We start from the raw sequence: 27,153 nt of genomic DNA on the forward strand, positions 1-27,153 counted from the left end.
GGCCAGGCCTCCCTGTCCATCACTAACTCCTGGAGTTTACTCACTCATGGTCCATTGAGTCGGTGATGCCATCCAACCATCTCATCCTCTGTCGTCCCCTTCTCCTCCCGCCTTCAATCTTTCCCAACATCAGGGTCTTTTCAAATGAGTCAGTTCTTCCCATCAGGTGGCCCATCCAGTTACATAGATAATTTTTCTGAGCTTCGGTTACCTCGTCTGAGAAATAGGGGTATCTACCTCCCAGGAATGTTTCAGAGGCTGTGAGACAGAATCTGACTTATTTGCAAATTTGTTACTATTTGCTAATTCCCTGCATCCTCACGGCTTAGCACACCGCGTTAGACATCTGGACTAAATTACTTCTGGCTAGAAAAGGCCGATCAGAGGGGAGTTAAAACACGCCCATATGACCCTCCGAAAATGTCGGCTCCACGCCCTACTTTAAGAAATCTCTGCCACACTCAATATGGCATCCTGAGGCACGTCATCGGGGACGAGCCTGGGAAGTCTCGCGTTAGGCGGGAGGGGCCAAGTGGTAGATTCTCGCGAGAGGGCACGTCAATCCTAGTTAGGCGTCGTGTGAACAGCAGCTGGTAGCGGAGGCTAAGGAGTCGCTAGAGCGGTGAGGGGGTGGGTTGGAGGCCGGGGTGGCAGGCCAGGGGGTTGCTGGGGGCCAGGGAGGCGTAGAGACTGTATTAGGAGCTCGGGAGGTATGGCAGGTGGCGTGGGGGGGAGGTTCTCTTTCGGGTTCACGGTTACTAGAACAAGGCTGCCGGAAGTGCGCTTAGGGGTTTTTCTTCTCCCTGGAAACCCTAGGGGAAACTGAGGCTCGGGGTGGGATTCCGAACTGGGGGTTGCTCTGAGGCCGCTGTCTTTCCCTGCGAGCAGAAGATGTCGGACAGCGAGGACAGCAACTTCTCCGAGGAGGAGGACAGCGAGCGCAGCAGTGACGGCGAGGAGGCCGAGGTCTGTGGCCGGGACGCCGGGGGAGACATGGGGCTTGGGGACAGGACCAGGGTAGAACGGCTCCTGTGGGAGCTTAGAGAAGATCAGGACGAACTCTGGTCTCTGGGAACTTACAGGTTGTCCGGAGGGAGAGAGAGAGAAATAGGCAAGCCCAAGTCAAGCAGAAGCACAGATGCTGGAGGCCTTGGATATTCCAGATACAGTGAGATAGCAAGTGATGTTTTTGAAGGACTTGACACATAGTAAGAAATATTAGTTTTTATTTTTGGGTATGCTCAGTCTTTGGAGAAATATACTTTTAGTGTTTACTGCATGCTAGACACTATTCTTAACCCTTGGGCTAAACCAGTAAACAAAGCAGTTTTTTTAAAAAAATCTTTTCTTTGCTCTGGTGAAGGTAAACAAACATAGCTGATCAGTAAGTCATTTATTAAGCTAGAAGACACTGGAGAAATGTAGAGAAGAGAAGGGGACAAGGCAGTCCTGGTTGAACTTTCAGTAGGACCATGGTGCATCTGAGAGGAGGGTGACATTTGGCGGTGATGGAGTGAGTCATGTCATATGCAGGAAGAGTGTTCCCATAAGGGGGAAGAGCAAAGTTGGGAGTGTGTCTCTGGTGGTCAGAAAGTAACGAGTCCAGTTTGCCTGTATCAGAGAGCAGCATAGCACTAACAGGAGCCAGATCATGTCAGATCTTGACGGCTGTGGTGAGGAATTTATCCTTAACTGAGTGAGATGAAGCCATGAGAAGTTTTTGAGCAAAGGAAGCACATGATCTAGTATTTTGAAAAGATCACTGTGGCTTTGGGTCTGTTGAATGTCAGTATTTAGGAACCAAATACAGACATTTCCTGGGACATATCTGATTGTAGATATTCTTTTATTCTGCTGTTAGCCTCTTATTTATTTTTGATTTATTCATTTGTTGAACAAATGAATATTTGAGCACGTTCTGCTCTGTTCCAGAGACTTCCTAGGTGTTAGAGAGAGTGGAGCAAGGCAAATTTCTGCTTTCACAGAGTTTACATTTAGTAGGCAATGATTACAGACTAACAAAGAGATGACACTGTGATTACAGAAATGCCAGTTTATTGTTAAAGTTAGTTGCAACACTTGTAAAAAATTTTATGTAAAAATCAGGTGAGGCCCACAGCAGCCCTTTGCTCAAAAAGTGGCATACCACCCCCCCTCCCCTTTTTTCACTGTACATGGCATATAGGATCTTAGTTCCCTGCCCACAGATCAAACCCGTGCCCCCTGCAGTGGAAGCTCAAAGTCTTAACCACTGGACCATCAGGGAAACCCTGACACCCACCTTTAAAACTGGGAATTTCTCTAGTTCCCAGAGTATATTAATTGCCATTTGTCATTATGCAGATTTGAGAAAAGGAAGATTTCATAACCTGGGTTCTGGAAAACATCAGATAGATGGAGAGTGCCATAGGCTTCCCTTGAACTGCCTCATTTACTTATGTTTCCTGCTTGCCCACTTGCAGGCATTTGATTGTCAAGCCTTGTCATGCTCTTTGAGGAGTCCTTTAGCTTGCCAGAATAGGAATGGGGCAAATGGGAAGACAACAAGAAAGGCCTTTCCTTTAAGCTGTCTCACTGGGTCCTTGGTCCTCTGACTCATGGCTTCAAGACACTGAGCTTGTGGTTAAAGCCTGGTGGTAATGAGACCAGGATCCCCAGTTCTTTTGCCTGGCTGTGGTAGTGTGGTTTGTACTGTGCAAGTCTCACTTCCCTAACACTACATCGGGCCTTTTTTTTTTTTTTTCCACATCAGTCTTTTAACTCACCCGCTGGCCCACCTGCTCTCACCAGGAAAAGCAGGAGGGCAGTGTGAGGGCTTTCCTCACCTCCAGAGATAGGTCTGACTGGGCTTTATAGTTTTATTTTAGTTGTGCTGGGTTTTCATTGTGGCACAGGCTTTCCCTAGCTGTGGCTCGTGGGGGCTTCTCTTGTTGCAGAGTGTGGACTCTAGTTGTGGCACATAGGGTCCGGTGCACGCAGGCTCAGGAGTTCGCTGCACTTGGGCTCAGTTGCTCCCTGGCATATGGCATCTCGGTTCCCTGACCAGGATCAAACCTTCATGCCCTGCTTTGTGAGGCTGATTCTTTTCTTTTCTTTCTTTCTTTTTTTTTTTTTTTTTGAGGCTGATTCTTAACCACTGGACCACCAGGGAAATTCCCTGGCTGGGCTTTTTAGACAGCCAAGTGTTGACGTGGTCCTTAAAGAACTGTCTCCTGTGAATAGACAGGTGTGTGCATGCTAAGTCTCTTCAGTCATGTCCGACTCTGCGACCCCATGGACTGTGTGTAGCCCACCAGGCTCCTCTGTCCTTCTCCAGGCAAGAATCCTGGAGAGGGTAGCCATGCCCTCCTCCAGGGAATCTTCCCGACCCAGGGATCAAACCCAGGTCTCCTGCATTGCAGGCAGATTTTTTACCATCTGAACCACCAGGGAAGCCCTAGATAGACAGGTAGATAAGGCAAATAATGAGCCACCATTGAGGCAGTTATCTGGTTTATTATTCAGCCTAGTTCCATTACCAGGGATTAAACCAGTAACCCTTGCAGTGGAGGCAGAGTCTTAACCAGGGAAGTCCCTGAGTGACCTTCTTATTCATCCATTCAGCAAGTGTTCCTTGAGTTCCTGTTATGTTAGGATCACAGTCTCCCTCATGAGCTCTGTGTTGAGGTCGAGATAGTTTATAAGCCAATGGTTCACTCCAGGGCATGCTGAGGATGGACTGTGTCAGAGCATGTTCAAGCCCTGAGGTAACAGAGATAATAGTGAGAACTGTCTCCTCAGAGAATGGGGAGCCAGGTTTGGAAAGAAGACTGCTGGAACTGACCCAGGGCGATGATGCAGAGTTCCTGGAAATCAGGCTGTGGTCCTGATTTGAGTTAAAATAAGGGATACTATGGGCTAGTCACAATTCTGTTTTGAGCAAAAACAATTGACCCTTGAACACAATGGGTTTGAATTGCTTGGGTCCAATTATATGTGGATTTTTTTTTCAATAATATATTATACCCCAGGTCCAAGATGGGTTAAATCCTGAGATTTATAATGGTGGATACTGAGAAACCCTGTATTTGGAGGGCTGCCAATAAGTAATGTGTGTATTTTTGACTGCATAGAGGGTCAGAGTCCCTAACTCCCATGTTATCTGAGGGGCAGCTGTATTTTTAAAGTCGTCTTCTGTTCCCAGCCCTGGGTTGAGTGGTGTTGAGGACCTAGGAGTGTCTGAGCTGTCTTGGGCCTTTCACTCAGGGAGCTAGCTCACATGGTCAGGGCTGTGATGGTGGAAGCCCAGAGGATTGTGAGCCTAGAGAATGTGCCTGACTCTCCCTGGTGGGGAGAGGGCAAGCATCACTTCCTGAAAGAGTATTTTGATAGAGGTATGAGCGAGAGGCAGAGGAAGATGGCTTTTTATGCTGAGGATGGATGATGGACAGTGCTAGGAGAGCATGCTGTAAGAGGTTCAGTGGGTTTGGACCTAGCACTTAGGAGGGCGGCCTGGGGAGGTGGCACGAGAGGCAGTGGGCACACGTGCACTTCCACACCAGGCTGCTGGGGAGCTGGTTCTTTACCTGAGGGCAGTGGGGAGCCCTGGCTGTTTTCAGCAAGGGACTAGATGATCAGATTCATGTTTTAGATCATAGTTTCCCAAGACTGTAGGATGCTTCTCAGGTGGGAAGTAATGAGAAGTGCTTTTAGGTGGAATAAAAATAAGACCTGAAACCACAATGAATCATTTAGTAAGACAGTTAGTCCTTTTTATTTGCACATCTTATCTTTTTTTTTGGGTCATGGAAAGTAAGTTTCACTTTAGTGCTACTGTGTCTTGAACACCTTTCTGAAATTTGCTAGTCTCTGTGTTTGGCAGGGAGAACAGGCTTTAGGCTTAGCCTGCAGGAGGCAACAGTATCATGTTGGAACTTAGTTAACATTGTTTTCCTTTTAACTTTATGGTTACTTTCTATTTATAACAAGTGAAGTGAAAGTTGCTCAGTCCTGTCTACTCTTTGCGACCCCATGGATAGTCCATGGAATTCTCTAGGCCAGAATATTGGAGTCAGTAGCCATTTCTTTTCTCCAGGGGATCTTCCCTACCCACGGGTCAAACCTAGGTCTCCCACATTACAGGCGGATTCTTTACCAGCTAAGCGACTGGGGAGCCCTATTTATAACAAGCTAACCTTTAGAGTCTTAACTTCTGAAATGTTTAAAAGCGAAAGAAGTGCCTCTTCAGTAAAATTTCCAGTGAATTTAAAGAAAAATACCAAATTGGTTGTTCTGATGTGGAGATGGCGAGAAGTCATGAAGTTAACGAGGGAAAGGTTAATGTTTGAGGATACTGTTTGGTATGAATCATTTCCTTTTGTGATTTGTATGAAAAGAGGGATTGGAGGTCACGAGACAGGAAAGGAGGCTGGGGCAAAGATTCAACTGTAGAGGGCAGTGTTCTGGCCTAGGCTAGGGGACTCGGGATGGAGAAGGGACAGATTGAAGAGATAATGTTCAGAAAGTAGAAAGATCAAGAGTTTGGTGCCTAGCGGGAGCTAGAAGAGGCTAGCATGGGTCTAGGGAAAGACCCTGAGGCCAGTTCGTGACATGGTGAATGTGAAGGGCTCAGAGGACATCAGGGGAAGGTATCCAGGAGGCTGTTGGCACATGAGGGTGTCTAGTTCTGGGAGAAAGTTAGGGACTGGAGACAGATGGGGTTGTCATCTACAGAGACAGGAAGTGAGATCATGGAAGATAAAAGGGCCAGAAAGAGAGAGTGCATAGAGGGAGAAGGAAAGTGGGCCTTTGGCTGAACCCTGGTGACTGATGCCAGCATTTGAGGGGTGAGCCCTACAGTAAGGGGAGCCTGCAGAGGAGCAGGTGGAGAGGTTAGAGAAAAACCAGGAGAGTGATGCGACAGATACCAAGGGTAGAGCATTTCCTTAGGGAGAGAGAAGTCAGTGGGGTGAGAAGTCTTACGGATAAGGACCAGAGACTATCCACAGAATTAGCTATGGAAGGTGATCGATGACCTTGGCAAGCAGTGTAGACTGGAAACAGATATGGGAGTCATTGTCACAGAGATGTCACCACAGCCAAGGGAGTGGATGAGATGGCCTGGGGGAGTCATAGTGTAGAGAAAGACAGGAACCAAGGATCAAGCCTAAAGGAGAGATAGTGTTCAAAAGCTCGGCAGAGGCTAGCAAGGAGGTCTAGGGGAGGGGGAGCCCGGGTCGGCTCCCAGATACTGGTTGGGTGGATGGTGGTGCCATCACTGAGATAGGATGGCTACCAGGGAGGCCCGACCAGGGTGGAAAGGCGTGTTCATAGAGGAGAGGCGCCGGTGATCGGCCAGGTAGAGCTGAGGTCAGATTTAGGGATGGAGAGCACGGTGTCTGGATTTGGGGGGTTCAGAACACTGGTTCCAACCCTCCCTGACCCTGCAGGTAGAGGAGGAGCGGCGGAGTGCAGCGGGCAGTGAGAAGGAGGAAGAGCCCGAGGAGGAAGAGGAGGAGGAAGAGGAGGAAGAGTATGATGAGGAAGAGGAGGAGGAAGATGACGACCGGCCCCCCAAGAAACCCCGCCACGGCGGCTTCATCCTGGATGAGGCTGGTATGTGATAGGGCCGGCGAGTGCTGAGCAGACGCTGGACTTCCACCTTCGGTTCTGTCTCTCCAGTGTACTAGACCTGTTGAACTTTTTCTTTCGGTAAATGTCAGACATGCAGCGGTAGGACCGTATATGGTGCCCTGTGTGCCTCCAGTAGTGAGCAGCTCAGTGCCGCACTGGTTTTGTGTATTCCTCCTCACTCCCACCCACTACCAGAAGATGCTGAAGCAAATCTCAAATACATAGTTTTACCCCCAAATATTCCTCTGAATAACCTATAAAATAGATCCTTTTAAAACACAGAATTAAAATACCATTGTCATGTTTTTAAAAACTAACAATATGTCGTGCTAGTCCTGAAAAGCTCAGGTGACCTAGAAGTAGGCAGCTAGACAGGGCAGTGGAGGCAGACAGATCTTGGCCTGGCTCTGCTGTTTTCCCCAGGGGCCCTGGGCAAGTGGCTGCCTGTCTCTCTCAGCCTCTTTCCTGTTCTGTACAGGGCAGCGGGCAGGTCCGCCTACTTCAGCAGGGATTTTTTCAGGGATTTGGGGGATCAAGCATGTAAAGCACATCAAGTTGGTGGCAACCCAAAATGTAATGGCCAGCCTGCAGTATGCCCTCAGAAAACAGGGTGGTTATTTATTCATGTTACGTGGGCCCACATCGTATCTAACTGTTCTGTAACTGCTTTTCTGTTCAACGATTGTGGAGGTGTATATAATGTAGACAGCTTAGGTTAAATGAGTTCAGTTAAATGTAAGGAAAGTTTTCTGAACATTTGGCAGGTCCTCAGTACATTTTGACTGTTAGTATCATCATCACAGAAATATGTTTTTTCTGATGGCTGTTTAGTGTTCCATTCTAAAATGTGCTTTGTGGAGCCAGTCTCTCGGTGGATGTTGAAGCTGTGTGTAATTCTCAGCAGTGTGAGCAGCATTGCCGTGAATAGCTCCATGTATATCTAAACACAGATATGCAAGTTATTACCTTGGCTAGGAGTTCTTAATCTTTTTTTGTGCTGTGGCCCCTTTTAGAGTCTGGTGAAGCCTATGGAAGTGTGAGTCCCTAACCCTTCTCAGAATCATGTTGTGAAATGCATTTTAAAAAACTACATAGGATTCCAAAGAAAACAATTATAGTGAAGTACGGTATCTAAATATTAAAAGAACATTGTAATGTGGATTTCTTTGGTGGGCTAATGGTTAAGACTCTGCACTTCCACTGCAGGGAGTGTAGGTTCAATCCCTAATTGGGGAAGTTCTGTATGCTGTGCAATGCAGCCGAAAAAAAGAACACTGTGATGTATGTGCTGCTTATTTTAACACATTGAAAAAGCAAGGTTTAATGGAGGATCTGTTAAGAATCTAATTTTGAAAAAAAAAAAATCTAATTTTGAAGTAGCAATGACTGTGAGTAATATTTTGAGATATTTGTAGTTATACTATGCTATGAAAGTACCAGACTTCACTGCTTAACACTGCTGTGGTTTGTTGCCATTGTTCATGATAGATGTAAATACTTAGAGATTAGTGAAAATGAAGATGCAGTTTTTTCATCTAACATAGACCCTGCAGATTTTCTACATGGTAAATCCCTAAGTCAAACTGCTGGACAAAGGGGATACCTATTTTTTTAAAGCTTTTTGATACCTTTGGCCAAATATAAGCTCCCAGAAAGATGACACCACTTGATACTCCCACTATCTGTACAAGCGATGCTTGTCTCTGTGCTTGTTGCTTATGTCTAGGCAAAGGGGAGTAACTTGGAATGCCACCCCTCATTTTCTTGGGACCCTCTTACCGGGGAGGAAACCAGGGAACAGAAGGGCAGGAGATGCCCTGGGTATTCCTGGTTCTCCGAGAGCTTCAGGCCTTTTCTCAAAGGCTGAGGGGGAGGGAGTCCTTGCTTAGAGAAAAGGTCTTAGCACATGGGCTCAGATCAAGAGAGTGGATAACATGCCATCTGACACAGATGGTGGTCACTAGGAACACCCACTTAGTGGCGGTGGGAGTGTCACTGGGTACTGCAGTGGGAAAGCTATGTGGCAGTGCCCATTAACACTCACCATGCAGGGACCCTCAGAACCAGCAGTTCCCTCTGAGGAATTCACCCCCGGGTACGTAAAGATACGAGAACAGATGCTTGCTGCAGTCTGGTGAGCAGCTGCAAATGGTGACTTGAGTGTGCACTGATGATTAGGGCCTGGTACAGTGAACTCCGGGCTTCCCTGGTGGTTCAGCAGTAAAGAATTCGCCTGCAATGCAGGAGCCGCGAGTTTGATCCCTGGGTCAGGAAGATCCTCTGGAGAAGGAAAGGGCAGTCCACTCCAGTATTCTTGCCTGGGAAATCCCATGGACAGAGGAGCAGGATACAGTTTATGGGGTTGCAAAGGAATCCGACATGACTTAGCAATTAAACAGCAACAGCATGATGAACTACAGGGCCGATAATCAGGCAGCATTCGAGGCATGTGCTGCTGTGGAAGAGCTCCAAGCTAGTCTTATTGCTTAAAGAAAGGGTGAGACAGAAATGGTTTAAAAAACTGTGTGGAGGGGAAATAGTTGTGGGGGGGTTTATAGGCATTTCTTATGTGTGGCCAGATTATCTCTAGACTAGAAGCTGGTCACACAGTTGCATCTGGGAAAGGGGACTGAAAGGGCTTAGAAATGGGAGGGAGACTCACTGAACACTTACATCTTCTGTACACTTCAGAATTTTTTGTCATGTTAAGTTTTTAGTGTAGTGTTTGATACATGCAAAAGAATATATGTAACTAGCGAAGAGGTTAAGTGCATGGACCCTGGAGCCAGATTGCTTCTCAGGTACCAGTTTAGCGCCTTTGGACAAGTTAGATGACCTCTTTGTGTCTTGGATCCCTTACTGTGAAATTAGAAGGATGGTGGTACCTCCCTTAGGGTGGCCAGGAAGATTCAGTGAGTAATCTGGCAAATACTCAGAGGAGGGGCAGGGCACTTGGTACCCTCACATTAAGTGTTGGCTGTTAGAAATGTAAGAGAATAGTAATAAAACCAACAAACCATGGACCTTGTCTTTAAAAAAAAAAAAAAAAAAACTATGTACCAGTCTTCCCTTAATAGTTAGGAGGGAACTTTTTTGCTTGCTTATTTGAATCTTGTTTTTAAAATGGATCTGTGGGTGGTGGGAGGGAGGGATGACTTTTAGAGTCAGGTGGAACCACACGTGCAACTGACCCTGGGGCTTAAAGCAGCTCTGAGGCCTTGGGCAGGACCCTCGCTTGTCCAAGCCTCAGTGTCCTGATCTGGAAGCTGGGAGTCTGTCGTACCTGTTGTCTGGAGAAGATATCTTCTGGCAGCTGGTGTTACGAGGTCACCTTTGCCCTGGCTGCACCCCTGACCACTCGGCATTCCCGTTTCAGATGTGGATGATGAGTATGAGGATGAGGACCAGTGGGAGGATGGAGCAGAGGACATCCTGGAGAAAGGTGAGGGGGGCCCCACCTCTGGGAGACCACCGGGGGTGTGGCCGAGAGGGTCTTGAGAGCCCACCCCCCACCCCCCTGCACTATCCTACCCCACACCCTCCTCACCTTGCTTCTTTCTGTCGTTGCCAGAGAGACCAGCTCTGTACCTTTTTCCTTTTAGGCCCATGAGTTGGGGGGTTGGGGGCTGTGGGGAGAGGACTCTGGGATCCCAGGGCCCCAGTGAATCCCTTCTGGGGGTTGTGTGGCGGAGGGCAGGCTGTATCCCAAGATACCCCCCACTTCTTGGGCCAGTGCCACCCCTTCCCTGTTATTTTCCGTTTTGTGCACCTCATACATTTCGGCTTCTCCCCCAACCACCTGGTGCCTGGCCTTTACTTTTGATTTTCAACCTTCTTGTGTCCCTCCCTTCCCCTCTCCCCAACCCATTGGTTGATTTCGCTGCTATAATTTGGCTCATACTTTGTCTGCCCTCGCCCACCACCACCACCACCACCACCACCACCACCACCTCCTCTTCCTCCAAGTAGAAGAGATTGAAGGTAAGAGTTTGAAAAGTGTGATTCCCCACCCTCCTCCCATATCCTGACATCTCCTCCTTCCTGCCCGTGACACCCTCCCTCACCCCTGACCCTGTCCAGCCCTGGGGGCTCTGCCTCATGCAGGGTCCACAGGCAGGGGCTTCTGGGGCCAGATCTGGCCTGGGAAAGTATGTGTGTGTTTATGTGTGCGTGTGTGTGTGAGTGTTGTGGGCTGCAGGGGTGAAGGGCTGGGTGAGTGGCGTGGGACGGAGTTCAGGGCGTGCTTAGACAGTGGTTGTGAGTGGCTATGAACAACTGGGTGTCCCCAACTCCTGGGCCCCACCCCCAATGGTCACTGAGAGCAGGATGCTGGTGGACCAGAACAGGGGCTGGGGGTGGGGCTATCCTCAGTGAGGTGTCTCCTGCCCCAGGACCCAACTCTGACCCCCAATCCCCCACCGCTTTCTCCAGGCCCCCGTTCTTCATCTCCCCTTACTCACCCTGTCTGCCCATTTCTTTGCAGCCTCCAACATCGACAATGTTGTCCTGGATGAAGACCGGTCTGGGGCTCGCCGCCTGCAAAACCTCTGGAGGTGAGCTGAGATGGGAAAGGGTGAGACCGGCTTCCATGGGGAGATCTGGGGGCAGGTCAGCCCACCCTTCTCTCCTCAACCTTCCATTCTCATTCGCTTTCTCTCACACACCCCAGGGACCAGCGAGAAGAAGAACTGGGCGAGTATTACATGAAGAAATACGCCAAGTCATCTGTGGGAGAGACGTAAGGGCGTGTGCTGGGCCGGGGTGGGGCTGGGAGCATGTGGTCTCTTAGAAGGGTCTGGGTCTGTCAGACCCCTTCCTGCCTGACTGCCCCTTTCTCTCCAGGGTGTATGGAGGGTCTGATGAGCTCTCGGATGACATCACCCAGCAGCAGCTGCTCCCAGGAGTCAAGTAAGAGGGTGGACAGGAGGGCTTAGGTGGGAATTTTTATGGGGTGATGTTCCAACATGGCTCACTCCCTGAAGTGAATCAGGTCACGGAGTTGCACAGGTGGAGTGGTGGCTGGTGGGGAAAGAAGGGAATGGCAAGTAGGCGCTTTTCTCTCTCCTTCCTTCTGCCTATGGATGGCAGGATGGAGAAGGGAGAGGGTGTGGAGGGAGAGGAAGAGGGGTGGGTGTGGTGATTTGTATGTTTCCCATGAGGAGATAGTTTTACTAAAGGGCTTCTTTTTCCTCTCCTGTCAGGGATCCCAATCTGTGGACTGTCAAATGTAAGGTGTGTGCCCTGGCCTCATGGCTTGAGGGAGGCAGAGGATTGGAGAAGCGGCCTTGTCAGGGGAACTCACTTTCTGTCCTTCCCGGGTCTCCTTGACCTGTCAGTCTCTTGGTCCTTCTTTCTCTGCCTCTACATCCTTCTCTCTCCTTCCCCCACCCTCTTCATCCCCTCCCCTCTCCCTCACTTAGTGAGGTTTTCCTGCTGTCTATGCCTTTTGCCCTCTAACCCCTCCATCTCTCTTGTTCTTCTCTCTTTCCTGGTTTGTTTTTGTGGTTTTTTTTGACCACACCGTGTAGTTTGTGCAGTCTTAGTTCAACCAGGGATTGAACCCAGGCCCCTGGCAGTGAGAGCACTGAGTCCTTTTTAACCACTGGACAGCCAGGAAAATTCCTGCTCTCTTACTTTATCTTTTGCCCAATGACACTGTCTTTCTTTATTTTTCTAATTGAGATGTAATTGACTTACGATATTATGTAAATTTCAGGTGTACAACATAGTGATTTGCAATTTTTAAAGATACTGCTTTCATACTTATTATAAAAATTGGCTGTGTCCCTTGTGCTGTGCAGTATATCCTTATAGCTTTATTTTATTTTATACATAGTAGTTTGTAGCTCTTAATCCCATACCCCTACCTGCCCACCCTGAGTCTGTCTTCCTTACTGCTCTCTCCTGCCCACTTTTCTGTGTCCTGTTCTCCATCTTGTCATTTCTCTTAAGCCTGCCTTTATTCTTCCAGATTGGGGAGGAACGGGCCACAGCCATTTCCTTGATGCGCAAGTTCATTGCCTACCAGTTCACAGACACGGTAAGTCGGATAGGCAGGCAGCCTCAGTGTGAGAGACGGGTAGAGCCCAGAGTGAGAGACAGAACAGGTTCAGGGGTACCAGGTACCCCAGCTGAGCAGCACTGCCTGTTAAGGGAGCTGCTTCAGCTAGAAAATGACCCCTTTCTGGGTTGAAGGGTTCTTTTGTGCCTGTCGAGGTGCCGTCTTCATTCTCTCTGCATTTCTGGCAGAGTTCCCTGCACCCCTATGAAAGGCAGCCATCTAGCTTCCTGAGCCTTTTCTGCCTGAGGGTGAGTTCTTCCTGTTCACCCACCCTGGTGGGCAGCTGTCACCCTCTTACTGTTTGGTTGAGAGCCCTAGCAGAGGGCAGTGTGGCTAAGTGCATCACAGAACAGGCCTGTCAGGAGAATTCCTTTCTTCCCTTTTTCAGTGTTATCAGAGTCCATTGAGCCCCTCCTCTGGGCTGGTCCCGGCATTCAGAGATGCTGAGGGTATAGCAATGACCATGCCAGAGCTGGTCCCTGCCCCTTCAGGGCCCACTTACGTGCAGCACACAAAACGTGAAGTAATGCCGACTGCATGCAGGGCCGCAGATGCTGCAGGAACGGCACAGGTCTGTCTTTAGACTGTTGAGTTTTGAACCCCTGCCCCTGCAGCTTCCTCAGTCTGTGACCTTGGTCAAGCCGCTTCCCCTCTCTGCGCCCCTTGTTTGCACCTCAGCACCTTTAGAATTAAGTTATCTTTGAACACGTCCAACTGTAAGCCAGGGCTTGTTCTACAGCTTGTGTTCGGTACTTGTAATTGTTTTCAGAGGCATAATTGTTAGTTTTGAAACCAAGTCGTGCTGACTGGTAACTTTCTCACTGAATGTAGTTTGTGTTAGACCGAGTGCATTGCTTTTACCTGCAAGCAGTGGGTTGTGTCAGTGGGACTAGTGGACAGTTGCAAGATGTGCAGATCGTGATTTGAAATGTGCTCAGAGTTCTGCTTTGTGCCCTGGGCAAGATTCTAGTAACCCCATTTGAGATAGGACTGAAGTGGTACATGTATATCATAAAAGCCAAAATCTCTTCATACCCGAGTCACATTTTCCAGAAGTAATTATTGTTGATTTGTGTGCCTTGGCTTCATAGGTGGCTCAGTGGTAAAGAATCCACTTGCCAATGCAGGAGCCACAGGAGATGTGGGTTCAATCTCTGGGTTGGGAAGATCCCCTGGAGGAGGAAATGCAACCCACTCCAGTATTCTCGAGGGCAAAATCCCATGGACAGAGGAGCCTAGCGGGCCAGAGTCCATGGAGGGGACATGACTGAGGGACTGAGCAGACGATCTTGTGTGTCTTTCCAGCCCGTCTTCTCTGCATCCTGAAAAATGTGCTGTGTGCTGAGTTGCTTCAGTTGTCTGACTCTTTGTGACCCCATGGACTGTAGCCCGCCAGGCTCCTCTGTCCATGGGATTCTCCAGGCAAGAATACTGGAGTGGGTTACCATGCCCTCATCCAGGGGATCTTCCTGACCCAGGGATTGAACCCAAGTCTCTTAAGTCTCCTGCATTGGCAGGTGTATTCTTTACCGCTAGCACCACCTGGGAAGCCCCATTTTGGGGATGTGTATTGTCAAAACCAGGAAAACATAGAATAAAAACTTGAATTTCTATATTTAAATGAATATTAAAATATCTAATACCTAATAGGTATTTTAAAAAATAAAATAGTATTATATACATATCATTCTGCAGAGAGCTTTTCTCAGCACCATGATCATCTTTCCATGCCCAGGAAATGTAAAGTTGTTTCCACTTTTCACTATTAGGAATAATACTGAAACAATCTAGTGCTTTTTTAAAAATTGAAATGCAGTTCACATACCATATGAAAATATATTGCTGGATTTAATGTTTTGTTTCATTGAAGGTTTTTGCATCTATGTTTATAAGGGATTTAGTCTGTAGTTTTCTTATGTTGTCTTTCTTATGGTTTTGGTGTCAGGGTAATAATGGATTCATAGGACTGGTTGGGAATGTCCCCCTCCTATTTTTTTGGAAGCTTTTGTGAAGGAGTCGTGTTAATTTTTAGATGTTTGGTAAATTTCACCAGTGAAGGCATCTAATCCTGGGCTTTGGGTGAGTGGGTGGGTGTGCCTGTGTGTTTTTTGATTATTAGTTCAAAATCGTTACCTTGTATAGGTCTATTAAGATTTTCTATTTCTTTTTGAGTCAGTTGTAGTAGTTTATGTTTTTCTACAAAAAAGAAATGTTCATTTCATTTAGGTCATCTAATTTATTGGCAGGCAGCTATTAATAGTATGCCTTAAAATTCTCTAGGTTTGGTTGGTAGTAATGTCCTTTCTTTCATTCCTGATTTTGGTAATTTGAGTTTTTTCTCTTTTTTTCCCTTGGTCAGTCTGGCTAAAGATTGGTCAAATTTGTTGATCTTTCCAAGCAACCACCTTCAGTGGTCTTCCCTATTTTTCTAACCTCTGTTTCACTTATTTCCAGTCTGATCTTTATTGTTTCTTTCTTCTGCTTGCTTTGGGATTAATTTCCTCTTTCTTTTCTATTTTCTTAAGGTGGAAATTTAAGTTATTGATTTGAAAAAATTTTTAAGCTGGTGTTGACAGATGTAAATTAACCTCTAAGTACCTTTTTTCTCTATGATAATAACTGCAGTGAACATCCTTGTGATGGGGTCGTTGCACAGCATGTTTCTGTGGGATAAATCCCTGGAAGAGAGCTTGCTGAGTTGGCAGTCTTGTCTCACTGTCTGTGCCCGCCAACTTGGCCCTCCAGCCCCTGCAGATCAAGTCGGTGGTGGCACCAGAGCATGTGAAGGGTTACATCTACGTGGAGGCCTACAAGCAGACCCACGTGAAGCAGGCCATCGAGGGTGTGGGCAACCTGCGGCTCGGCTACTGGAACCAGCAGATGGTACCCATCAAGGAGATGACGGATGTGCTCAAAGTGGTGAAGGAGGTGGCCAACCTGAAACCCAAATCCTGGGTCCGCCTCAAGCGGGGCATCTACAAGGATGACATTGCTCAGGTGCCTGGGGCTGGGCTGGGGCAGCTGTGGAGGCCAGGGCTCTCTGTTGTATCCTCCCTTCCGTTTGCTTTATCCTTTCCAGCCCCCTGATTAGTCAGAGAGCAGAACCCCACTCAGGTTAGGTGAAGCAGTCTGGACTTTGTTGCGAACACATAGGAAATGGAGGACCATTTTCTGTGGGTGTTGGATGAGTGTTAGGTAATGATCTGAAGATGGTGAGGACGTGAGCCATGTGAAGTTCTCAGGGAAGAGGTGTGGCAGAGAGCAGCATGTGAGCCAGCACCATCCCTGGGTGAAGCGGAGTGAGCGAGGGTGAGAGTAGCAGGAGGTGAGCTCAGGGAGACAGTGGGGCCTGTGGCCCATCCAAGAACTTTGCCTTTCACTGGAGTAAGATGGGAGGCTCCAAGGGAAGCCTGATTCTCAAGCAGGGGCACCCCCAGGGGACCTTTCACACAGAATGGAGACATTTCTGGTGGTTTTAACTGGGAAGTGAGTTGATTCTAACATCCAGTGGATAGAAGTCAGGGATGCTGCCAACATCTGACAAGGCCTGGGACAGTCCCCCACAACAAAGGATCACCTGGCTAAGGAAACCCTGCAATAGACAGGATTGGGCCACAGGAGCAGGGAGACCAGTGAGGATGCTGCTGTCCGGGGTGCAGGTGACGGTGGACAGGACCGAGGTCACAGTAGTAGAGGGGGAGGAGAGGTCAGAATTGTTGAAGGCAGAGCTGACAGGTTTGCTTCCAGGTTGGGTGTGGGTGTAACAGAAAGATGGGAGTGAAGGATGCCTCCCACTTTGTGTACCTGAGCCAAAGGAAGAATGGAGGGGACCTGTGGGGAGAGGAGCAGGTTTGGAGGCAATCAGGAGGTTAGCTGCAGTTATGCTTGGTTTGGCGGGCCTTTTTGACATCCAGGTGGAGTTGTCACGTCGTCAGTGGGTACTTAATTTCAGGCTGGCGGGAAGACAGGCTGGAGAATGAATCTGGAGGAGTTGTCAGCAGTTTCATTTCCTCTCATCATGCTCTGTCCCTGGCCTTTCCTGGCATCTCCTCGCCCTCCCTGTGTCTGGAGTTGGGGAGGGAAGTCTGGGGCCCTGCTGACCTCCTGACTGGACTTCTCAGGTGGATTACGTGGAACCCAGTCAAAACACCATCTCCCTGAAGATGATCCCACGCATCGACTACGACCGCATTAAGGCCCGCATGAGCTTGGTACTGTGGGGATGTGCTGCTGGGGGCGGGGAGGGAGTGCTTGATCTCTGCTGGTGGCCCAAGCCCTCATCCCTCACCTTGCGATCCATGTCTCTTTTCCTACACAGAAAGACTGGTTTGCCAAAAGGAAGAAGTTTAAGCGGCCCCCACAGAGGCTGTTTGATGCAGAAAAGATCAGGTGAGTGTCCTTGGGCTGGGCTGGGTGCCCAGATCTGTGGTGTAGGTTGTCCCTTTGCAGGTTCTCCTGTAGAGCTGGACTCTGAGAGCTGTCGAGGGTTTAGTTTGTGAGTGGTTAGCTTGGCACTGTATGTAGCCTTAGCCAAATTTAACATACCTGTGCCTCAGAGTTTCCTCTGCTGCAAAGATCAGTAAGAGTAACCCCTGCTTCCTAGGATTGCACTGAGACTCAGAAGAATTAATATGTGTGTGTGCCCAAAATAGCACTTGGTACCTAGTCAGTGTGAAGAGTGGTATCACGTGAAATGAGATTTATCCACACATCAGGCCTTATAGTCTCTTTCCCTGATCTCCTAACGCCTGGACACCTCAGATGGGGCTGCAGAGCCCCTTCTGCTCAGGACATCTCTGTCCCCCCCTCCCCGCCTGAGCTGAGTGGACCTCTGGAGCACCCCAGGGTTTTCATTGTCCCAGGGCTGCTGGGGGCTCCAGCGGGGAGGGCAGGCAGGGAGGAGATGGAGAAATAAAAGCAGCCAGTGACACTTGCCCTCTGGTCCTGCTCTGGAACACATTGTAAGCGTGAGCAGCCAGTTTTTCATTCTGATAAAGGCTGGATTGTAGAATGAGCCTTTTGATCTGCCAGGCTGGGCTAATGCCTCCAGGCTAGGCCAGATTAATACTTCACATGCCTGAATTGGACTCATTTACAGCACTGGTCTGCCCCCAACTGGAAATCCCCTTATGGAGAACAAACCAGAGTGACCCTTCCCTGCCCTGCAGCTGTTGGTCTGACGCAGTACCCAGACCTGCCCAGCTGAGCACAGTCGACCCCCTCTCCCCAGATGCACCCAGTGCATAAGAAGATGATTGGCAGGAGGAATCCAACCTGCTCCACACACTCCCCTTTTTGAGAAGGGGACAGTCTTTCCCTCCCCACTCTAGCAGCATGAGGCAGGATCTGAGGGTCCCCCTGCTTGACCCCACGTGCAGGCCAGTAGAGTTAAAGCACAGGCTTGGGAGTCCTAACCCCTGCATTTGAACCTTACTCTTAGACTCATAGGCTTGGCCACCTTGGCCATATCGTGTACCCTCTCTGAGCCTCATTCTCTCACTGCCCTGGAAAATGAAGGTCATATTACTGATGTCATGGGCTTTGGAGAGGAGTCAGTGAGGTCACGTGTATGTGAATGTTAACTGTTAGCACAATCTGATACTTTGTCTAGCTCGTACTCACCAAGGGTGCCAGGCACTATTGTCGGTTAAATAGTGAATGAAAGATGCTGAGTCCCTGCCCTTCTGGAGCTGCCATTCTAGGGAGATGTATCAAACAGGAGCTTATCAGAGGGTGTTAATGAGTTTTTATTAAAAATAAAGCAGGGAAGGGGGCAGCAGAGTGCAGAGGGGTGGGAGCTGTGTACCCTTCCATTGAGGCAGGGCCTTCGGGCTTTGCGAGAGGTCACTCCCACCCAAAGTGGGTGTTTGGGATGGGATGGCTCAGGCATCCCGTATCCTCTTCCCCCTTTGCCAGCAGAGGAGACTGAGGCCCAGCAAGCCTCTTAACACCCTCTTCTCTCTCCCACAAAATTCCAGATCCCTGGGGGGTGACGTTGCCTCCGATGGTGACTTCCTCATCTTCGAGGGGAACCGTTACAGCCGGAAGGGCTTTCTATTCAAGAGCTTTGCCATGTCTGCTGTGGTAAGGGTCCCAGAGGGAGTCATGCTAAGGGTAGTAGTGAGCATGGAGGTCCAGCTTTCTCCCTTCTGCAGTCCAGGCCCCAGAGCAGTGGGTTATCTGGGTTTGTCCCAGGTAATCCTCAAAGGAGTATCCCCAGGAGAATAACCTCACCAGCTTTCCAGCCCATTAAGCTGGGCTGTGCCACTGACCTTCATCTGCTTCCTTCTCTTCCTCTTGTTTTGGGGCTCAGATCACAGAGGGTGTGAAGCCCACACTCTCTGAGCTGGAGAAGTTTGAGGACCAGCCAGAGGGCATCGACCTGGAGGTGGTGACTGAAAGCACAGGTATGAGGTCACAGTTGGTAACCCAGTCCAAGGAGAGGGCGGCCCACGGTGAGCAGCCCCCAGGTTAGCCTTGTGTCTGCCCCCACAGGGAAGGAGCGGGAGCACAACTTCCAGCCCGGGGACAACGTGGAGGTGTGCGAGGGCGAGCTCATCAACCTGCAGGGCAAGATCCTCAGCGTGGACGGCAACAAGATCACCATCATGCCCAAGCACGAGGACCTCAAGGTGGGGCCATGCCACCCGTGTGTACGTGCTGGGTTGAGAGCATGATGAAACCATGAAATATTCTTGAGGTCACTGGTTTTAGTTTGCTTGGGGGTGGGTGCGTCTGACACTTGTCCAGACACTTGTCCAGTGTGTGTCTAGGGTGAGGCTGTCTCCAGGTGGGTCTGAGGAGGTCTCTGTAGCCTAGTGTCATATGTCTTGGGGATGGCCCAGGCTTAAGGCTTGTCCAGGCTGATATCCTGGGTCTCTGGGGCAGGCTGAGGGTGGTCCCAGTGGCCTAAGATGGTCTCCGGTTGGGGCCGTGAGCCTGGCGTGGGTTATGGCCTGGACTTTCTGGGAATATGGAGTGGAATCTGATGCTCTGTGGTGACCTCCTTAACCTGCTCGCTGTCCTCACCCCCATCCCCAGGACATGCTGGAGTTCCCAGCCCAGGAACTTCGCAAGTACTTCAAGATGGGGGACCACGTGAAGGTGATCGCTGGTCGGTTTGAGGGTGACACAGGCCTCATCGTGCGGGTGGAGGAGAACTTCGTCATCCTCTTCTCTGACCTCACCATGCACGAGGTAGCTGGTGGGGGGCCGGGAGCGGGGTGGATGTGCACGGAGGAGACCCAGGCCAACGAGCCACGTGGACCCTGCTTCACCCACTCCCATCTCCTACAGCTGAAGGTGCTCCCCCGGGACCTGCAGCTCTGCTCGGAGACAGCATCAGGTGTGGATGTCGGGGGCCAGCACGAATGGGGGGAGCTGGTGCAGCTGGACCCCCAGACCGTGGGCGTCATCGTGCGACTGGAGCGGGAGACCTTCCAGGTGTGTGTGCTGCACGCAGGGGCCTCCTCTCCCTCCGGCTCTTCATCCTGGGAGGTGGCGGAGCAAGGTGGCTGAGAACCCAGACTGCTCCGGGCGCAGACCTGGCTCTGTCACGCGGGGCCCGCTGTGTGACATCGGTCGGGCAAGTGCACGTCAGGTACCCTCGCTGTGCCTCAGTGTCACGCCTTGTGAAGAGGCTGTAGCGGCGGCACATGCTGCGTTAGTGTGACCGAACCCCTGCAGTCAGATGTGTGCCTGGGCACTGGGTGCTGGCTAAGGGCTGGGCACTGCCGGTGTCCGCCTCCCCTCACTGAGGGTGTGGCAGCCAGAGTATAAACGCTGAGGACCCTGGACTCCGGATTCACGTCTCAGCTCTTTTACGTTTTGCTGTGTGACCCTGAGCTACTGACTTGCTCTCTCTGGGCCTGAGATTTCCTCTCTAAAATGGGAGCTGTGACAGCACCCATCTCAGGGAGCTTTTGAGGCCTCAGTGGAGTCTTGTGTGAAGAGTTTAGCACCCGTCTGACACAGAGTGATGGATAGACATTAACTATTATGTAAATGTTTGCTCGTCTGCTCATCTCAGGTCCCTGATGCTCAGTCAGAATGGAGTCTCCTTCTAGTGGGTGTTTTGGAATGATGGGGGACATTTTTGGTTGACCCGGTGCCCAGAGGGTGGTTCCTAACATCGCCTGCCCCAGAGTCAGGAAGTCTAGACATCCTGCAGCGCTTGGGACAGCCTCCTATAGGAAGAACCATCCCACTGCGGGGAAGCCCTGCCCACGTGACCCCTTTCCACTCTCAGCCGCTCGGTATCCCCTCCCCTGCCTCTGTAGGTGCTGAACATGTATGGGAAGGTGGTGACTGTCAGGCACCAGGCTGTGACCCGGAAGAAAGACAACCGCTTTGCCGTGGCCCTGGACTCAGAACAGAATAATATCCACGTGAAGGACATCGTCAAGGTCATTGACGGCCCCCACTCGGTGAGTATAAGCTTTGTCCATCTGTTACAACTGAGAGATCTGGGATGGGGCATGGCCACGAGCTGACTGTCCTTCCCCCGTCCAGGGCCGGGAAGGCGAGATTCGCCATCTCTTCCGCAGCTTCGCCTTCCTGCACTGCAAGAAACTGGTGGAGAATGGCGGCATGTTTGTCTGCAAGACCCGCCACCTGGTGCTGGCAGGGGGCTCGAAGGTGAGGCGGGCATAGTGGTACCCTGTCTACTGGCTACCTGGCTCAGTCCTCTGGGCTCCCCTGGCCTCAGGAGTGACACAAATGGGCTTGTGGAGGGTTAGGAGGGCAGATATCAGTGTCAGGTCCTTGGCAAATTGTGAAAAAAATGGTTTTGAGATTCTGATCTATTTACCAAACCATTTATTCATTCAGTTTTATTGAGCACCTGTTGGGTGTCTGACACTGGGGTTGTGGCAGTGAACAATACAAAAAAAACTCTCCTAGTGCTGCTACTCTGGAGATGAACAGATAAATAAATACATGCATAGTACAACTTGGGCTGATGGTGAAGAAAAATAAACCAGGATAAGGAGATAGAGAGCATGGGGGTTGCTGCTTTAGAGAAGACATTAAGGACAGACTCACCTCCTTGAGGAGGTGGCATTTGAGCCAGAGACCTGAAGGAAGGGTCGGGGCGCCCTGTGAATGTCTCGGGACAGCACAGTTCCTGAGGTGGGATTTGTAGGAAGTTGTGCAGAACTAGGTATTCGAAAGGAAATCAGACGTGGGATCTGAGGAGCTGGGATCAGGAGATGGTTTCCTCAGGGCCCTGCAGATGGAATGCCGAATCCCCATGGCTTACAGTTTGTATGTCACTGGGGGTTTAAATCCCTGACCACCACATGGTAGTCCCACTCCTTGCCTTTTGATTGACAGGCCCACAGTGGCTTAGGGGTGGCAGTTTTCCTAAAGAGAAATTGAAGCATTGTAACCAGGAGGGAGGGATGGCTGCTGGGCAGGTTCAGACAGCAGATGTGGGATGTGTGGAACTGGGAACCTGTCAGTTGGCCCTGCCTGCCGGTTCACTTCTTGTCCCTCCCCCTAAGCCTCGAGATGTGACCAACTTCACAGTAGGAGGCTTTGCCCCTATGAGCCCCCGGATCAGCAGCCCTATGCACCCCAGTGCTGGAGGTGAGGGGGATCTAGGGTGTGGATGTGTCTGGGGGGTGGAGGAGGGAGGTTGTTCAGCCTGCACTCACTATCTGCTCCGGGCTGGCCTGCACATGTTGAGACTCACAGCCCAGGGGCGACCCGACCCCCAACCCTCCACCAGCAGTGACAGCCCAGGGTGGTCAGGGCTGTGAAGGGAAAGCCCAGGGCTCTGGTGGGGGGCCCCCAGAGGAGACTCCTAACCCAGAGGCTGGGGGGAGTCAGGCGAAGAGGGGGCTGGAAGGGACCCTGGCTATGGGCACAGCATATGGGGAGTGGACCGGGGACTAGTGACATTCTGCCTTCCCAGGTCAGCGCGGTGGCTTTGGCAGCCCAGGTGGCGGCAGTGGTGGCATGAGCAGGGGCCGAGGGCGGAGAGACAATGAGCTCATCGGCCAGACTGTGCGCATCTCCCAGGGGCCCTACAAAGGTGACCTGCGGGGCCGTGTGGAGGCCCGGGGAGGGGTGTGGGGAGGAGAGCCCGCCCGCTGACTTCCTGCCTCCCCACCAGGCTACATTGGTGTGGTAAAGGATGCCACGGAGTCCACTGCCCGCGTGGAGCTGCACTCCACCTGCCAGACCATCTCAGTGGACCGCCAGCGCCTCACCACCGTGTACGGGCCAGGGCAGGGCTGGGAGGAAGGCTGTTGGGCGGTGCGAGGGCCCTGCTCACCCCACTTGTTTTCTGTGTCTACAGGGGCTCACGGCGCCCAGGCGGCATGGCCTCGACCTACGGGCGGACACCCATGTATGGCTCCCAGACGCCCATGTACGGCTCTGGCTCCCGCACACCCATGTACGGCTCTCAGACGCCCCTCCAGGATGGTGAGCGCTCCAGCAGACAGGGATGAGGGGCGATGCGGAGGGGTCTGGAGACAGGACAGAACTGATGGACACATCTCTCTCCCGTTCTAGGCAGCCGCACCCCGCATTATGGCTCTCAGACGCCCCTGCATGACGGCAGCCGCACTCCTGCCCAGAGTGGGGCCTGGGATCCAAACAACCCCAACACACCGTCACGGTGAGCTGGGGCTGGGGGCCGGGTTCCCTGAGTGTGTGCCCGTGTGCGTGCCCGTGTGCATGAGTGGTTCCATTGGGTGTCTGCGGAATGGTCAGATCTGTGTGACCTACCCTGAGTCCTCTGCTCCCAGCCCCAGGCTGGTCATATGAAGGAGGGTAGGCCTTGCTGGAGCTGGGGGCAAAGTAATTTCGCCAGCTCCCATCAGAGTAGTGAGCTGGGATTAAGACCTGGGCCTGAAAACAGTGTGTGACCGTCATCATGTGGCTGGTTGCGTGACGTTGGACAGGCAACCTCATCTGTTTCCCAAGTCTGCTCACCTGTGAAACGGAGGCTTCTGGATGGGGCTTTTTGTGAGGATGAAGTTGCCTTGGTTTTGCCTGGTGTTCGGTGCTGTCCTGGAGGCATTTGCTACATTGTTGTGATCACCATAGTCATTCTCAACAGACCTCTCTCCCCAACAGGGCTGAGGAAGAATATGAGTATGCCTTTGATGATGAGCCTACCCCATCCCCACAGGCCTACGGGGGCACCCCCAACCCCCAAACACCTGGCTACCCAGACCCCTCGTCCCCGCAGGTCAACCCACAGTACAACCCACAGACTCCAGGGACACCAGCCATGTGAGTCCATTGGGGCTAGCCCTTATCAGCTGCTGCCAAAACCTTCCCGCTGCCAAAGCTTCCTCACTGCCATCACCTCCTTCTCTACTTCTAATATTTATTTATTTGGTGCATTGGGTCTGCGTTGCATCATGTGGGATCTTTCATTGCAGCATGTGAACTAGTTGTCGCCTGTGGGATCTAGTTCCCTGACCAGGGATCGAACCCAGGCCCCCTGCATTGCAAGGCGGATTCTTAACCACTGGACCACCAGGGAAGTCCCTTCTCTCACCTTCTAATGCCCCCAACTAATACCCTCTTCGCTCCTTGTCTCTGCAGGTACAACACAGACCAGTTTTCCCCCTATGCGGCCCCCTCCCCGCAAGGCTCCTACCAGCCCAGCCCCAGCCCTCAGAGCTACCACCAGGTGGCGCCAAGTCCAGCAGGCTACCAGAATACCCACTCCCCAGCCAGCTACCACCCCACACCCTCACCAATGGCATATCAGGTACTGGTCAACTTACACGTCCTTGAGTGTGGTGGGCTAAGATGGGCCTTGGGCCTATAGGGACCCAGGCCAAATGACCTGTTCCCAGCAACCGCATCCCCTTTTCCCTACAGGCCAGCCCCAGCCCGAGCCCCGTGGGCTACAGTCCGATGACACCTGGAGCTCCTTCCCCTGGTGGCTACAACCCGCACACGCCGGGCTCAGGCATTGAACAGAACTCCAGCGACTGGGTGACCACTGACATCCAGGTGAAGGTGCGGGACACCTACCTGGATACACAGGTGGTGGGGCAGACGGGAGTCATCCGCAGTGTCACGGTAAGTAAGGCCCCAGCTGGCGGGTGGGCAGGCGTCCTCTCCTTTGGGGTCCCCAGTCTCTGTGGTTACTGGTTTGTTCTGGTTTTCATTGTTGTTTGTTTTTCTTACTGTCTATCCACACCTTCCAGTAGCTGTTTATAGCTTGAGATGTAGATGTGGAAAGGTTTGGCATGCAAAATTTCACAAGGCAGGGAGTTCTGCCTTTTATGCTCATGGCCCCCATCAGCCTGGGAGATCTAGTGACTGGCACCCAGGAGTATGGTTATTTTTTGACATACTTTTCTATCAGTTCAGTAACAAGAACTGAGTGCTCCTCTGTGCTAGGCTTTGGCTTAGCACCAGACCCCCATACCCCATGGGCGCCCCCTGCTTCAGCTTTGCTGACCCTTCATTCTTCCTAGTCACTGAATTCTCTTCAGCCTCAGGGCCTTTGCTCATTACTTTCCTTTGTCTAGAACTCTCTTCCCTCCATTCTTTGTCTAGTTAACTCCTACTCATCCTTCAGAGCAACACCTGGGCTGTCCCAGGTCTGTCTCTTGCAGGTCCGTGTAATTCTTTTTCATGTTATCTACCTGCTGCCTAGAAGCTTAGTTTGCCCATATGTGATTCTTTGATTGCCAGATCTGTATTTTCTTCCTAAGTAGCCCCAGTTTCTCGATGAGGGACTGGCACTTTGTTGGCTTTTCAGTAAATATTAATTGAGTTAATTAAACACTAGAGATGAAGACAGCTCCAGCCCTACCTTCACAGATCTCACATGTCCCCAGACAGCCTGAATGGCCAGAGCTGGGCTATGGGAAGCACAGAGTGAAATGGGAGCTATGTGAACCCTGGGGAGGCACCTTACCCAACGTTATAAGTGTTCAAGGAGCGCTTCAGGGAGAAGGTTACGTCTGTGTCGAGACCTGAAGAATGGATAGGAGAAAGCCAAGGGAAATGGCCAGGGAGCGGGTTGAGGGTGCTCTAGCTAGAGGGCATGTGCAGAAGTCTGGAGGGGAGGGAAAACCTGGCACATGTGGGGAATTGAAGTCTATTCATTGTGGCTGGAACTTAAAGAGTCAAGGGGGAAGGTGAGTCATGAGGCCAGAGGAGAGGCTGGAGCAGGTTACATGCCAGCCTGGAGAACTTTGATTGTGTCCTGAGGACACTGGTGGGTGGGCATCTCAGCAGGGATGGAATCAGATGTGTGGTTGGGAATTAACTCACTTGTTGCTGTGTCATAGTCGGATCAGGTGTGGTGAGACTGGATCAGGGGCTGGGAGCCCAGGGGGAGGTCAGGTTGCACTACTGGGCTGTGGGAAGGAGGGAGGTGGGAGAGAGCCTAATTTAGCCTCAGGAGCCTAAATGGACAGGCCAGGGACCTTGGGGCCATCCTTGAGACAGAGGCCCAGGAGGAGGAGCAAGTGTTGGGGAGAAGCTAAGGCCAGCGTGGGACACGAGTGAAGGGCCTGAGCAGCAGTCTCCCTTTGGCCCTAAGTTAGCTTCATGCAGATGCTTCTCTTGCTGGTCTGATCACCCTGCCCCCCCATCCCCTCTGCACCACAGACCCCAGGCCTTGGAACCAGGCCGAGCCTTCCCCTTCCCTGCCCCTGTGTCACCTTGGGAAAGTGACTTCTTAGAATGAGTCCTGATCCTGTGTCCCTTGAGGGCAGGAGAGTATCAGTCCTGTGTTGGGCGCTGGCCAGGCTGACCAGGCTCTCCCCACCCCCAGGGAGGCATGTGCTCTGTGTACCTGAAGGACAGTGAGAAGGTCGTCAGCATCTCCAGTGAGCACCTGGAGCCCATCACCCCCACCAAGAACAACAAGGTAAGGGAGGGCAAGGCGACGTGGGGGCATGGGGCTGCTGCCATGGCCCCTGACCCTGTGTATTGTCCCCCTCCAGGTGAAGGTGATCCTGGGTGAGGATCGGGAAGCCACAGGTGTCCTGCTGAGCATCGATGGCGAGGATGGCATTGTCCGCATGGACCTTGACGAACAGCTCAAGATCCTCAACCTCCGCTTCCTGGGGAAGCTCCTGGAGGCCTAAAAGCAGGCAGGGTGGACTTTGGCAGATAATCTGGCAGATGGAGAGCATCCCTCTTTCCTTCCCTGGCCCTTGGCTCTGACTCGGGATCCAGGGCCGGGAGCAGGGCTAGCCTGGTGGTTCAGGATTTCTTTTATTTTCCTTTCTGCGTTCCTATCTCCCTCCCTGATATTCATGGGAATCAGAGTAGAGTCTGGGGGAGGGTCCCCACCTTCTTATTCCCCACCTTCTCCAGCTTGCTTTTGTGTTACAGTCTTTCAATAAAAAACTGTTTGTTCAAAAGGCCTGTCTGTTTGTGTGCTGGTTTGTAAGTGGGGTCACTTGCAGACCCCACTTAATACCTTGCTGTGGGGTCTTCAGCAGATAATGGTCCTACTTAAGCCTCATGTTACTCAATGGACATGA

General features: G+C 51.2%; 1 protein-coding gene across 5 annotated transcripts; it reads left to right on the forward strand.

The window, feature by feature from the left end:
- Positions 1–521: 521 nt before the first annotated feature.
- SUPT5H (SPT5 homolog, DSIF elongation factor subunit) lies at positions 522–27,030 on the forward strand. 5 transcript variants are annotated; one of them, XM_061139279.1, is made up of 30 exons: positions 522–622; positions 889–966; positions 6,429–6,594; positions 9,989–10,054; positions 10,579–10,593; positions 11,096–11,165; positions 11,282–11,350; positions 11,455–11,520; positions 11,814–11,844; positions 12,584–12,652; positions 15,419–15,670; positions 16,795–16,884; positions 16,992–17,062; positions 18,652–18,757; positions 18,987–19,080; positions 19,169–19,305; positions 19,715–19,870; positions 19,970–20,116; positions 20,953–21,099; positions 21,185–21,310; positions 22,177–22,261; positions 22,590–22,709; positions 22,791–22,893; positions 22,977–23,104; positions 23,195–23,300; positions 23,762–23,920; positions 24,239–24,407; positions 24,521–24,724; positions 26,436–26,531; positions 26,608–27,030. In XM_061139279.1, the coding sequence occupies exons 2-30, from the start codon at positions 892–894 to the stop codon at positions 26,749–26,751; spliced, it is 3,267 nt and encodes a 1,088-aa protein (XP_060995262.1). In that variant the 5' UTR covers positions 522–622; positions 889–891; the 3' UTR covers positions 26,752–27,030. The 5 variants fall into 5 exon arrangements, with proteins under 5 accessions (XP_060995262.1, XP_060995265.1, XP_060995266.1 ...); XM_061139282.1 differs by having other exon boundaries at positions 10,582–10,593; XM_061139281.1 differs by having other exon boundaries at positions 563–622; positions 817–966.
- The last annotated feature ends 123 nt before the right edge of the window (positions 27,031–27,153 follow it).

The sequence above is a fragment of the Dama dama genome, chromosome 4 (assembly GCF_033118175.1).
Source record: "Dama dama isolate Ldn47 chromosome 4, ASM3311817v1, whole genome shotgun sequence".
Lineage (NCBI taxonomy): Eukaryota > Metazoa > Chordata > Mammalia > Artiodactyla > Cervidae > Dama > Dama dama.

Bases quoted from the DNA above. Each gene is read 5' to 3' on its own strand.
- SUPT5H (XM_061139279.1), top strand. From the start codon at position 892: ATGTCGGACAGCGAGGACAGCAACTTCTCCGAGGAGGAGGACAGCGAG. The intron at 16,885-16,991 runs GTACTGTGGGGA...TTTCCTACACAG, and splicing joins TTAAGGCCCGCATGAGCTTG to AAAGACTGGTTTGCCAAAAG. The intron at 19,871-19,969 runs GTAGCTGGTGGG...CATCTCCTACAG, and splicing joins CTGACCTCACCATGCACGAG to CTGAAGGTGCTCCCCCGGGA.